This window comes from Musca vetustissima, unplaced genomic scaffold (assembly GCF_032173495.1).
Source record: "Musca vetustissima isolate MV318-11 ecotype Yass unplaced genomic scaffold, APGP_CSIRO_Mvet_v1 utg4709, whole genome shotgun sequence".
Taxonomy (NCBI): Eukaryota; Metazoa; Arthropoda; class Insecta; order Diptera; family Muscidae; genus Musca; species Musca vetustissima.
The window spans coordinates 474,791-488,459 of record NW_026888605.1 but is presented as its reverse complement, the minus strand read 5'-3'; the positions used below and the strand labels follow the sequence as shown (position 1 = coordinate 488,459).

Sequence of the window (13,669 nt, the reverse complement as noted above, 5' to 3'; positions counted from 1 at the left end):
GTGTCCATAAATCAAATTGACATGTTTTTTTTTGTTTTTTTTTTTTTTTAATTTACACAATTTTCAGAAGGAAATATAAGAAGAAAATTTCAAATATTTGAGAGAGACAAAATCATAAACGACATCTGAAAATTGCGAGATAAATATCTAAATTATACGGAAGACAACTAAGTGGGTTTATAATAAATATCAACTAAAATCATCCTATATCAATAGTTTTATTTCCTCCCTCAGTCTCTCCAAATGTTGCATAAAGTCTTCGCGCAACGAATTTCGCCAATCGTGCAATCCATCCTTGCCGACGTGCAGGCAATTCATATAACGATGAACAAATGCCTTGGACATGGGCAATTCTTCCCGCTTCGCTTCTTCGACACTAACCGCATTTGTATTGTCTTGTGGTCTGTACAAAGATAAGCGATGCGTTTTCACCTCGGGATCATACAATGTATTTTCTATTAAATATTTGTGTCTTTGGTCCTTGCAAATAGCAAATGTTTTCAAACCGAAATGTGTTACACTACTGTCGAAATCTCTTATAGAGCGTAATACAGATTTTTCATCATCTAAGTGGGTATTCGGATAGAAGAACTCATTGGCATTCAACAATACTGAGTGGCTTGCCCGATTAATGTTTCTCAATAGACAATCCATTTCTATGACATCACGTATCCGTTCGCTGGAGTTGCTCGAAGAGAATGGGAAGTTAAATGGCAATAGGTGTACTCGAACATTGAAACGTTGCAGTATTGGGCGCAAAGAATAGGGTATGTCATCTCCACTATAAACGATGAAATCCTCCACACCCAAAATATAATGATGTATGAAGAACTCGAGCAATTCCTGTGGCTGCTTTTCCAACGTGGTCATGTTGTAGAATTCTTCCTTGTTGTAGAAATCCAAACAAACAGTCATATGATGTACAGCTAGTTTTTGCATTCCTTTGTCTGCCACCTTTACCATTCTCAGTTTCATCGCGTAGCCATTCTTATTGTTCGCACTGGGTTCATTGAATACTACGGATTTGGGTGTACCAAAGTCGCGGGTCACTTTGCAGTAGAAATAGTAGCGGGTAAACTCGGAATTGTCATCCTCTCCGTTCTTGTCGATGCGTTGAAACCGAAACTTTCCCTGTATATTGGTAGGTCCACCAAAGTTAAGGTAACATTTAAAATTTAGTACGGCACCCTTTCGACCTACTACAATCGCCACAGCGTCTCCACCCGAAACGAGTTCATTTCTCCTCCAATATGCCGAATAACCATGAAAATGTGTGCCCAACGCTTGCCACACTGCCAAGGGGTATTCAAAGTCGCGTATATAGGTGGCATTGCTTTCAACTTTTTTCAGAACATCAGATCGATGGCCAAAGAAATTTATCACCTCTAAGACATCTTTTAAATGATTATTTTCCGACTTGTACATCAAAAGAACGCCGACACTAATGCACGAGATTATCAGGAGTAAAAGTTGCTGGTACTTCCTCATTTTTTGGCAATCAAGGCGGCTTAGTTTCTTCAAAATAAAATGATGAGATGGGAATGGTACTGGATAAGCTGATTTATATTTTAATGAACCAAAACCAACCTTGTTAACTTGTTAATTTTACAAATCCATTGGTTCATTTGTTTTTGTGAAACCCAAAACAAATAGTTTTTGACAGCAATGGACAAGACATATTCAATAACGTAAGAGTATTAGAACAGCTGATGAGACAGTGATCTGTCAAAAAAAAAAATTAAAATTCATACAGGGACGCAAGTGCGTATTGAATTAGGCTTCAATGTCAATCAGTTGTATTTTTATAATGTAAATTGCCAAATTTTAATAGAATTTATTTTTCAAATTCTGATACACATAAAAGAGGATGGATATTGTTAATATTGATTTCCCATCGATATTTTAATTTTATGATTTTGTCATGAATTTTCAATTCCATTCCGATAACTATAGTATAATGGAAAAATGACTGGCACAAATATTATGTTTATTACAGTAGTAGGCATGGTTTAACGCCAGCGGTTTTTGATCTCATATTTCATTTTAAAATCTAAATACTTTCCTATTTGGAGTAGGTCCCAATTTTCTACCTAATAATAGTGTAACATAATTCTATTTCAATTTCTTGCATATTGAATATGTATTATTGATTAGTAGTCAATTTCTTGCTAACCATTAAAAACCACATACGAATATATGTTAGGATTAACGTATCTTTTTGTATATAGGGTAAACGCACCTAATTCCGGCATGTACCAATAGTTTTATATAACTTCAAATAACTACAAAATTCTATAACTAAATATGAAAAATACCTTGAATAATCTTCAATGACACTGAAATCTATCTCTGTATAAAATTTGAACGCACTAAGTTCATTTATTCAGTCAAAAATTGGCATTTGGTCAATGAGAAAAAAAAATAGTGGACATGACAATTTCAAAAGACTTGTAACTATATTAAAATTATATTTTTTCACAAGAATCTTCTTCATAATTGTAAAGATCATAGAGGAGAATACTTAAGAATTTATAATCATTAAAAAATATTTCTAATAATGATATTTTTATCGATGCCGACCTTAGGAACAAAAAATTTTAAGGTTTTCCTATAGTCGGCATATGGGTGAATAATAAGCACTTTTTCGATCATTTTGGCTCAAAATGGAAAAAAATTTAAATAAATCCTCTAAATAACGATTATCTTATAAAAAATTAGTTTTGAGTGTTTTATATATTTAATCTCAAATACTTTTAACCTCTGAAATGCCTTATTTAGCCATACCGAGAAATGGATAACAGGTTCCCAGGTTTAAAAAGCGAAAAATATTGGTGCACTTACCCTGGTAATTAAGATTTTATTATATGGAATAGTATTGTTTCCAATATAATTAAAATCGTTAATGTATAAACTGTTGAATAACACTTATATGCTTGGACTTAAGTTGAGTTTAGGGTCTAATTTAGGATTTTGTTACCACATTAGGTCTTGTCTTCCTGATCACGAAAATGTATGTCTTTCATGGAGGAAGTTCATACTTCCCGAGAAATGGGTATCTGATGTTAAGATCATTCATATACTCATCAATTTGCCATTTATGGAGGGATTATGCTAATCTGGGTTTGGTTGTAGAGCGTGCACATTATAATTTCACATTGTGATCAGGGAAACCAAGCCCTAGCTGTGGAAAGCCCTAGCTCATATAAATCCGAGGTGAGCCCCTAAGCTCAACATGCTCTAATTGGGCTAGGACCTTTCATTTACCAAAAACGATGCGTGACAGTGGCATTTGTATGTGGTTATGTACAAACCTATACTGGGTCTGAACTTGTATGTGGCGCTCTAACCAATGATCAAACAATCCTTTCCAAAAATTATGTTCAAAATTCACTACCAGATTGACTAATGTGTATTCTACTTACCCCAATTATCAGTATAAGTATTGTATCTCCACAAGAGTATTCGGTGCATATAACTGCAGAACATGGGAAAAGCTTCGAATAATTGACATAATGCATTCTCCCGACCAGGATCTTGTAGAACTGGATCTGCCGCTCTTTCATTTTTACAAGTCTTCGGGCTAATTGTCTTTTACTCCTTTAAAACATGCACACAGTCAACTAAATTCAAAGATCCTTCAATACACAGGTTAATGGAGAAAGCTTTAACTTCATGATCACAATAATTTTTTATATTGATTATTTATTATTATTAAAAAAACAACCGACGCTTTCGAAACGCACACAAACACCTGATAGACTGTTGACCGTTTTTTTGTTCTTTTGCTCTGCTCCCACGATGTGGCATCTCCGCAAACAAAAATCCCTCTTAACTTAAGGGCTCTAAAAATCGAGAAGACAAAACTAATGGTTGTAGATTGTTAAAAAAAATTATATCGTTCATCGATGTCCAGAACATTATAAATGCTGTAATTCCTCTCTGGAGGTAAATACGAATACAAAAAGTACGTGAAGGAAAACTTTTAAAAATGGCAATGCTCAACAATTACCACAACAGGCAATCAGAGTTTGGATTTCGAGTTTGAAATGTTTCGTGGTAAAATTTAATGAACAACATTTTGATTTGTGTTCTTTAAAATTGATTTAATACCCAACATTAAAAAAGTCGGCCTCTTACAATCTGTAGTGCTAATTCTGTCGACTGTTCAACGGTAGAGTTACCGCCGATTGTCAATAACTGGCAATTTTCCTTTACTTATAAGTCCCAATTTAGATTAGGCGAGTTTACTTGCCGCAAGTCTTTGTTTGTTGGAGAGAGGGGCAAGGGGAATAGAAATGGAAAAAAATGCTCGTACCGACAATTTTCTGGCAATTCGTTTTCTGTATTTTGTTTGTAGTGCCATTTCAGAAAAAAATAATTCAACCGAATTGCCTTGTATAGAAGCATGAAGCAAGTTCAAAAGAGAACGATAAGAATTGCCGCAAATAAACTCGCCTAATATAAATCAGGACTAATTTCGAAATTAACGTTGTTCGTTAATAACCACCAACATGCCAATAAAGTATAGTAACTGCCATAAATTTAACTTTTTACATTAAATAAATTCTAATTTTATCGATATTTATCGACAACACAAACAATAGTTATAGAATTGCCCTATTAATCCCGAATACAAGGACGACAATCTTGGTGAAGAATTTTATTTATGCCACTAGAACCATTACCTATATAAACATTTTAAGATAGATACTATTGAAGAAAGTACTTTCATATGAACGTCAAATTTAAGATGTAAATAAAATATTATAAATATTTCATATGTTTTAATATTCAATAATTGCATCAATTAAATTGATCTAGGGAAATGTTTTCAAATTTACTGGTATACAAGTTCTTTATACATCAGTAATATCTTAATGTAATAATTTATTAAACTGGCACCTAATTGATTTTATATACATGTGTCTAATAACGTCATAACAGGTTCAAATCGTACAAAGTTCAATAACTTTTTAACAAGTTATAGATCATGTGAAAGTTATATCTAATTTAAAATCAGTAATGGCTGAATCCTGTTTTGTCTGGATATTATTTATTGCTCAAATCATTTACAGTTTATTAACAATCTTTCTTTTTATTACGGTCTGTTATTTTTTATTAGTTGAATGTACTTATACTTAAATAAAATACAATATTAATTATTATTTGTTTTCTTTTTTTATATAAACATAATGATGTGAGACTATGTATTCGCAATGTACCAACATTCAATTTCGGTTATCTGATATTTTCTACTTAAGTTAATCGCAATTAGCCGCATGTATTGAAGAGTATCATGTAAAAGCTTGGTCGGCCACTTCATTCCAAATATGGAGTTCTTGATCATTTTTCAGGATTATGATGTCCTTGATATAGTTTATTTAATTCGTCAATTATTTTTTCCCCACACAAATTTAAAATTTTGTTTAAATCCTTTTTATTGGTGCTGGGAACTACTTCACTGCACTTTTGCATTCAACGAATATCCAAATTGAAATGCTGTTTACATTTGCTGGACTTTTTGTATGAATTCTTCTGGTGACATTTATGAGCAATGGTCATTACCATTCGAATAGCCATTTCATGTTTCTGTGTACGTGAGTTTGTGTGTTTTATTTGTTGTATCCCATTGTGATGTCGGCGATGAGAAGACCTTCAGAATCAGTGGTAGGCAATTAATTAAACACTTGTACCCCGTAATGTAATTAGGAACAATTTACGTTTTTTCGTCAACAAATCAAATCCAAGTCAATAACGCTAGACGACTGTTGTTGTGTTGTGTATCGGATGTGTGTGTGTCTGTAACATGGACCAGTTTCCTTTGTTTTCAATTAACGAAGACTTTTCAAATTCAAATTTGCAAACATTTGTCTCACCAGTAACCGAATCAACTCAAATCAGCACAAATTGAATTTAGTTGGTTTGTTGCTGTGTTGGACGTTGGGTTTAGGCTTGGAGACGACGAAACCCAAAAAATGGATTTCGATAACGTACTTACAGAAGTTGGATCCTTTGGATTGTATCAGAAAATCATTATATGCGCTGTACTATTGCCGGCGGCCCTGCCCTGTGCATTCCATGCTTATAGGTAGGTAAGCAAGAATAATTCATCTATTTGTAGCTGCAGTGTGTGTGCGTTTGTGAACACTCTCCAGGAAGTTGAAATAAAACCAACGTAGTCAATTGTTTATTGCAGCAACACCCAAACACTGGTGCCGCACTCCAGAGCTGGAGCCATGGGTTCAGGATTACACGGAATTGGTCATGAATTTGAGTATTCCCATTAAGAACGATGCATACTCGGAGTGTCACATGTACGCCAGGAACTATTCAGATATTGTACGTTATTTGGAATATCGTACGCCACTAGAATTGCAACGTGATAAGGTGTGGCACATCGGAAATCCAAGAGGTTCAAACATGACAACATGTCAATACGGATGGCATTACGATCGATCTCAATATCCTGTAACAGTCGTAACGGAGGTAATGTCTATATCCTTGTATGTAAAATCCTTGAATATTCCTTTAAGGATTTTCTGAGAAAATATTTTGTTAGCCTGAATGTCCTTTATTTTTGTGTTTTAGTGGAATTTAGTATGCGATCGGAGTTATTTGGTAACATTGGCTCTGGTCATCTTTGGCATTGGAGGTCTCGTCGGCAATTATATATTCGGATACTTACAGGACATGTGGGGAAGACGTCCTTCGTTCTATGCCTATTTATTGCTAGAAATTGTTGCTTGTGCTGCCAGTGCGATTGCTTGGAATTTTGAGGTGTGGTTAGGATTACGATTTGTTGTGGGCCTGACTGTACCGGCGATACTGGCAAGTCCTTACGTGTTAGGTAAGTTAAATCCACGTACATGTCCTTTGTAATATAAGAATTGTAATATTTTATTCCAGCAATTGAAATGGTGGGTCCGGAAAAGAGGGTTTTTTGCACAATTGTCTCCAATATTGCCTATTCGTGCGGATTGGTTCTGCTGGCCGGTGTCGTTTATATTGTGCGAGATTGGAGATATTTAACATTGGCTGTTTCACTGCCATTGCTTTTGCTATTTTCGTGTTTTTTCGTTTTACCCGAGTCACCTCGTTGGTTGATGGCCGTCAACCAGCCGCGCAAAGCTGCCAAGGTCTTGAAAGTTATGGCTCGTGTAAATGGCATAACGGTGGTGCCGAATTTTGTTAATATCGTCGAAGAACGATTTCACAGGGCCCGTGGTCCAAATGATTCTGCCACCTCCCATGGCATATTGGATTTATTTCGAACCAAAAATATGTTCCGCAAGACCATGATTATTACATTGATTTGGTTTGCCAATACCAGTGTCTATGTGGGTTTGAGTTATTACGCCCCTGCCCTGGGAGGTGACGAGATATGGAATTTCTTCTTGGCTGGGGTAGTAGAGCTACCAACATACATTTTGTTATGGCCAGGGCTTAACTACTGCGGCAGACGTTCTATTCTTTGCATATCCATGCTGTTGGGAGGCATTGCATGTGTCACAACATCCGTCTACAGCGAGGATACAAAAATTATGCTCATATTGTACTGCATTGGCAAGATGGGTATCTCATCCGCGTTTGTGGTATTGCCATTATTGGCATCTGAAATCTATCCAACCGTGGTCAGAGGTCTGGGTATGAGTTTTAGCTCTGTCATCGCAATGATTGGTCCCATCGTTATACCCATTATTAATCATATGGGTCAAGAAATGTTGGTGTTGCCATTGATCATCATGGGAGGCCTATTGATCGGTGGTGGCATTTTTAGCCTTTTCTTGCCAGAAACACGTGGAAAGAGCTTACCCCAAACAATCGAGGAAAGCGAATCGATACCCTTAAGTTTTCTGCCTCGATGTTGTGGTGGAAGTAAAGTTCCTAAAAGTAATCTGGATAAAAGTACAAATAACCGAAGGGATTGCAATAATAGTGGTAGCCACATTGTCTGTAGTATATGTAAATCGGAAATTAGAAGTCGTAGAGTATAGTAGCAATGTATTTAATTAAAAATAAAGTTTTGTTTAATTTTTTGTTTGTGTTTTAAATTATTTCAAAAATGTTTTGAGTCTTCTCACGGAATACTCTTTGGTGAGCACATGTCCATCCGATGTGGCTATACTAAGACACTTCGAATTTTTAGAGGTTTAAAGAGGTATTGACAGAACATTTAGGGGTCAGTGTTTTTATATTGCCCCCATTTTAAGTATATCAAAAATTATACACGAAAGTTCAATTAAAATCGCTGTAGAATATTCTCCGCCATCCGTACTTAGAATTTCGATTATTAATGTAAAACTTACCCGGTAACAGTAGGTGCGCTCCGCATTCATTGCGTTTTCAATAAAATCCTTGTATATCCCCACTATTCCAACAATTCTTCTATTACTTCATTTTTGTTTTGTGTTTTTCTGTAAATTATATTGTTTATTAATTCAATATCATGGTGTTCCTTTTTCAGCAGTTGTATTTATGACTTTTAATTTAACAGAATTATTGTCAACATTTAGAAATTTTGTTAATATAATTATTATGGATTCTGTTAGACAGAGGATTTCTTCAGAATATTTCATTTTTTGATTTTAAAATATGTCCACATTGAGTAACTAAGATTGTGCCACAAAATGTATTTATTTTTTTAATGCATACAAGACAATCAACATTAATTTACCATCAAAAAGTTAGGTTGTTTATGCACATGAAATAACACATGTCATGTTAACCATTAATTTTATAATTTATTTGTTTTGGTTTACAACAATGATGATTATATTTAATTTGTGGCACGGATAATTTTAAATAAAACATTAAAATGAAATTCAAACATTTTTCATTTATATATCTCACATTCATCGAAATTTATTTTTATTCATACTTATTTTCTTCCAACAGATTTGGATACGGGAAATTTTTAATTAAATGTAAATTTATTTTTTGGGAACATTAATACTTTTTCTTTGGGGGAACTAAACAGTTTACATATTTATATTGTAAACAAATTATGGCCAATCTTATTCTAAAACAAATGAAATATAAGAGAAGAGTTTGCAGTTCAATGAACTAAATAGTTGTTTATACACATAAAATATACATAGATATGCATTTAAAGCAATATTTCAATTTTCAATAATTTAATATTTTTAAGAATAAGAACTAGAAAAAGGAATTAAGTTTTTTGGTATTGAATGGATTTAATGAAAAATAACAAAAAAAATCACAACAACAAATTATAAAGACAGTAACATACATATATAAATAATATGAAAAATACTTAAAATTACATTTACATATAGCATAGTTGAAAGAAAAACAAAATTCAATAAACCACTTATGATTAATTAGTTATAAACGGTTGATAACAGTTTACATCAGTTTAATATCTTATGCTGCATAAATATAATAAAACCGAATATTATTTGGGGGGAAACAACATTAAATAGTTTCTTCTTATTGGTAATATAATATGTTTATTTAATAATAAATAATTTATGTTGCATGTGTATGACTGACTTTATTATGAGGAATTATTAGAAAAAAATAACAAAGCATGTGTTTTAAGCAAACACACAAGACAAAAAATATGTTAGTTGCAATCATACATACACACAGGATTAATAAATTCAATTTGGTTTGGATTCGTTTAAGTTTTACACTAAGCAATGATCAGTGTGAAAGGAAGGGGGTTTTCTTTTTATTTTTTGTTTGTTAATGTGGTTTATAGTTATGTTGTTCTCTTTGTACCATTACACGCTTTACACTCAGTCCTAATCCCTTGAAGCGCCGATAATGGCCAAAATATACATGAAGATATTGATAATATCCAAGTAAAGATTCAAAGCCGCAAATATATATTCTTCGGGACTAATGGAGTACTTGTGATTTCCGCCCATCATCAATTGGGTATCATAGACCAAGTAAATGGAGAATAGCAGAGCGCCAATCGATGAATAAACCAGAGTCATTATTTTGCCTGGAATGAAAATGGCCACAATACCAAAGATGACAAATACGACCATGCAGACCAGTAGTACACCGCCACACATGGTGAAATCGTATTTTGTCTGGAATGCAAAAAGTGTCAACGCCAAGCATACAGCAGCAGTTATACCAACGGCCATAAGAACCTGAAAAGAAAATCAAATATTAGTTCACTGGACCAAGGCGGGGTTTGCTATGGTGGTCTGCTTTTCCACGATACAGGTGTGTATATCATTATTTAAGCGTTTTCATTTTCGTGAATGAGTGGAAACGTATTGAATTTATTTAAAAATTAGAATAATATTTTCTTGCACCATCTTCACTAGCATATATACCTGTATATCAGAACATAGAATAGATAGATAATAATTTACTTACCTCGGTAGGAGCATATGTGCTTGCTGATACACCCAATAAGAAAGACTCCGCTAAAGTAAACAGGCCCAGGAAGATGAAATTCATTGGTGTCTTACGACGTACACCTTCACAGCAGGCCATACAGATCATTGTTACGAGAAGAACGGCCAATGCAACCCAAAACAGAGCTGGATTGGCTCTAGCAAAGTCCTTTGTGGCCTTATTGAATGAAAACAAGGCCACAAAACCAAAAGTAACCAACAATTGTCCCTAAAAAAAAACAACAAACGATAAGGTAGATAATTTTCCATGCGTTATTGATGTTGCTATTGTTTCAGACTTACCATCAAAATAAGATAAACTTTGCGTATGAAACCCTTGCGTACACTTTGATCATCGAAGGCAAAATTCTTGGGACCTTCAGGATCTTCATAACCACCATAGTCGTTTTGTGGTGGTGGCACAAAACCCGCTTGTGGTGGAACAAAGCCAGGACCACCAAAGCCACCTTGTGGAGGATAACCGCCTGCCGTTGGATAGCCTCCTGGTGGTGGATAACCACCAGGTGGAGGATAACCTCCGGCTGGGGGATAACCGCCTGGTGGTGGATAACCACCCTGGGGATAACCGCCACCATAATATTGTTGATTCGGATCTATAAAAATGAAAACAAAGACAATTATTGTACTAATCTTCATCTATCAAGTGGGAATTTTGTAGATCTAAAAAACATGCGAAGTCTATACAATAAATGTGTACGTAGGTATGTAGCAAACTCTCGTTCGAAACATGATCATGCAATCTAATTATTTTACAAGCTCTGTAACTTTCCTCCGCCCTGCTGATTTACAGATTGGTACATCTTCTTGTATTTTATTATTGTGTTTTTTCTTAAATTATAAAAAGAAGTTTCCCGACTACTCGAATGTATTTAATCGAATACTAAAGGTGTGTGTTAATCATCACACTTGCAAAGAAGTTCGTTTATTTTCAACTGAAAAAGACTACTTCTGTGCAATCTAAAATAACTTCGTGGTTTTGTTATCGCATAGATAACGAAAAATATCAGAATATTTTTATTTAATACACTCACACACACAAACAATTGCGTATACTACAGTATGGTCTAAAAATTTAAGGACGGTTATTTTTTCTTAAAATACATGTATGAGCACGAAATGTTTGTGCCTGTGTGTGTGGGTGAATATACGCCATATATTCACACACTTAAGTAGCAATGCTACCATCATTTTAATTTAAAGTTTTTTTATTTATATATAAGTGGTAGTAGTATTGACAAAAGAACACCTGGTTCGTTTACCAAATTTCCGTATAAACACTTTGTTATATATACATAAAGAAAAAATGTGTGTGTGTGGTTTATCAAACATTCGATATGATTAATAATAAATGCCGTTAGAAGAATGATTGAAGGCAAAACATTCATATTTCTGACGAATCTATAACAATTTGTTGTTTAAATTTGAAATGTTATCAATTGCTCATGAAAATGGTTTCCATTAGATAAAAAGAAAAATATAAATAGTTTCAGAAAATTATTCTTGACCTATGATACTTCTTGTGATCAGTAGTGTGTTTAGGCATTTTTTACAACTCATTTAAAACCACACATACCTCACATGTTTCATAATACACATCATTACATAAAACAATCTAGCAATAAAGTTCTGATTCATTGACATCGTTAACTATAAAGATTGGGTATTCCCACTGAATGAAAATAATCCATTTATCCGATAGTAGTAAAATAATAATTTCAAGTGGAAAATGGTACATCTAGCAAAATATAAATATTCACAAATACAAATATGTAGCGGTTTTCTAAAATTTCATTTGCTGAACTGAATCAGGTTTACCTGTATTTGACGTCATTTGTGTGCCTTCGAATTGTATTAACTCTTAGAAGAAACACAATTATGTTGTTAATTTAATTAGGAAAATAAAGTGTAGTTGTTTGTATTTTGAGTGTAAATATAGTCAAGCTGGGCTTACTCAGCGCTAATTTTTATCACTTAAATGTAGCAAGCATTATACTATACACATCTTCACAAAATTAAAAGTTAGCCAGATAGTTGTTGAAGAATAACTTGCGATGAGAAATAAAATTATATTCCCCATGAATTTCAAGTGATATTCATGCTTTACTAGTTTTTTGTTCATTAAAATTGACTGATTGCTGTTAATATGGGATTTGAATTTTAAACATTGAATATTTAGCCCTATTTTTAATTTTTTTTAAGGAAATAATTTTCCGAAGTGGTCACATTTTGAATCCTAAAAAAAACTAGATGTAATTTCAACGTGGGATGAATAAGGTGATGTTGTACTGACTTTTTAAATTTTTAAGTTTGGGAGACATTCTGGCGAAGAATTTTAAAATTTAGAAGTAGTAATTTTAATCGTCGCTAAAAATATCAATTATTGAAATACAGATTACCTTGTGTAAATTTTGAACTGAGTTCTTAAACGTATATGTGGAGACAGACGAACGGTCGAAGAGTATAGATGTTCAGAAAGTAATTGTAACAAAATAATCACACTTAACCATAAAAAGCAAATATTCGAGGAGTAAAAATTGTAAAACAGACTATCAATGGAACCTGCAAAGGCGATATTTATCTAAAGGAACCGAAATAAGGCACTTTAATCTTCTTTACAGACGCTATGGTGGAAACTAACATTATGCATACCATCACAGAATATTGATGTGATTTAGTACACTAATTGAAGCAACGGTAGAATGAGTTCATTAGTTTATGTTTAGAATAAGGCACATGAATTTATACATATCTGGTGGATTCATCAATACTGATATTGACATGATGATTTGTATTGAAACATAACAAATGGTGTGTACGTCCGCATAAATACTGCCATAGTGTTGTTTAACGTTATAAGCATCTACAGTTGTGTATACAAAAATATTCTACAATTGTTCTCGATTAAAATTCTATGTGATTGTAAACCGAAACTTTGGAAATGTTTGTATATGTATGTTGTTGAAGGGATAATTTAGTAGTTTTATGTGCCATTTTCTGTTAGAATGATGAATATTCATAGAACATGCAGAAACTTTAACCAGCATAAAATGTTACAAAAGTTATTAATAGAATAGAATTTACCCATTGAAAGAGTTTAGTAAATAAATAGAATGAGTGTATCACAAATTCTACTAATTAAAACCAGGAAGTAACTCCGTTATGATGCACAATCGAAACGATGAAATTCACATTCATTCAATTCGGCCTAAATAAATCAGATGCATAGACACAACTACGAAATATGCACAATTTCTTCGGGTTTACGATAA

General features: G+C 33.5%; 5 protein-coding genes across 6 annotated transcripts in view; 2 read left to right on the top strand and 3 right to left on the bottom strand.

The window, feature by feature from the left end:
* Positions 1–13,669, top strand: part of LOC133336442 (protein wech) — a 199,589-nt gene that overhangs the window by 46,421 nt on the left and 139,499 nt on the right. The gene's annotated exons all lie outside the window — the stretch shown is intronic.
* The window catches only part of LOC133336463 (protein seele), a 162,416-nt gene that overhangs the window by 61,001 nt on the left and 87,746 nt on the right, over positions 1–13,669 (bottom strand). The window lies entirely within an intron of this gene.
* LOC133336437 (protein lifeguard 1) overlaps positions 1–13,669 on the bottom strand; it is a 307,141-nt gene that overhangs the window by 293,155 nt on the left and 317 nt on the right. The window contains exons 1-4 of one of the 2 annotated variants that reach the window (XM_061544732.1): positions 12,216–12,246; positions 10,683–10,993; positions 10,360–10,608; positions 9,762–10,127 (exon numbers count right to left, since the gene is read on the bottom strand). In XM_061544732.1, coding sequence (XP_061400716.1) covers positions 9,768–10,127; positions 10,360–10,608; positions 10,683–10,993; positions 12,216–12,231 — 936 coding nt within the window. In that variant the 5' untranslated portion in view covers positions 12,232–12,246 and the 3' untranslated portion in view covers positions 9,762–9,767. Of the gene's footprint in view, positions 1–9,761; positions 10,128–10,359; positions 10,609–10,682; positions 10,994–12,215; positions 12,247–13,669 lie in introns of those variants that run through there. The other variant, XM_061544730.1, reaches the window with a different exon arrangement.
* On the bottom strand, positions 203–1,488 carry LOC133336447 (uncharacterized). Its single transcript, XM_061544743.1, has one exon. It carries the CDS (start codon positions 1,486–1,488, stop codon positions 205–207), a length of 1,284 nt encoding a protein of 427 aa, XP_061400727.1. The 3' UTR covers positions 203–204.
* On the top strand, positions 5,678–7,994 carry LOC133336464 (beta-alanine transporter). The gene is made up of 4 exons (XM_061544763.1): positions 5,678–6,088; positions 6,180–6,486; positions 6,589–6,847; positions 6,907–7,994. The coding sequence occupies exons 1-4, from the start codon at positions 5,976–5,978 to the stop codon at positions 7,992–7,994; spliced, it is 1,767 nt and encodes a 588-aa protein (XP_061400747.1). The 5' UTR covers positions 5,678–5,975.

Excerpts from the sequence above, each read along its gene's own strand:
- LOC133336447 (XM_061544743.1), bottom strand. The coding sequence starts at position 1,488 with ATGAGGAAGTACCAGCAACTTTTACTCCTGATAATCTCGTGCATTAGT.
- LOC133336464 (XM_061544763.1), top strand. The coding sequence starts at position 5,976 with ATGGATTTCGATAACGTACTTACAGAAGTTGGATCCTTTGGATTGTAT. Across the intron at positions 6,487-6,588 it reads CTGTAACAGTCGTAACGGAG|TGGAATTTAGTATGCGATCG; the intron begins GTAATGTCTATA and ends TTTGTGTTTTAG. Across the intron at positions 6,848-6,906 it reads GGCAAGTCCTTACGTGTTAG|CAATTGAAATGGTGGGTCCG; the intron begins GTAAGTTAAATC and ends ATTTTATTCCAG.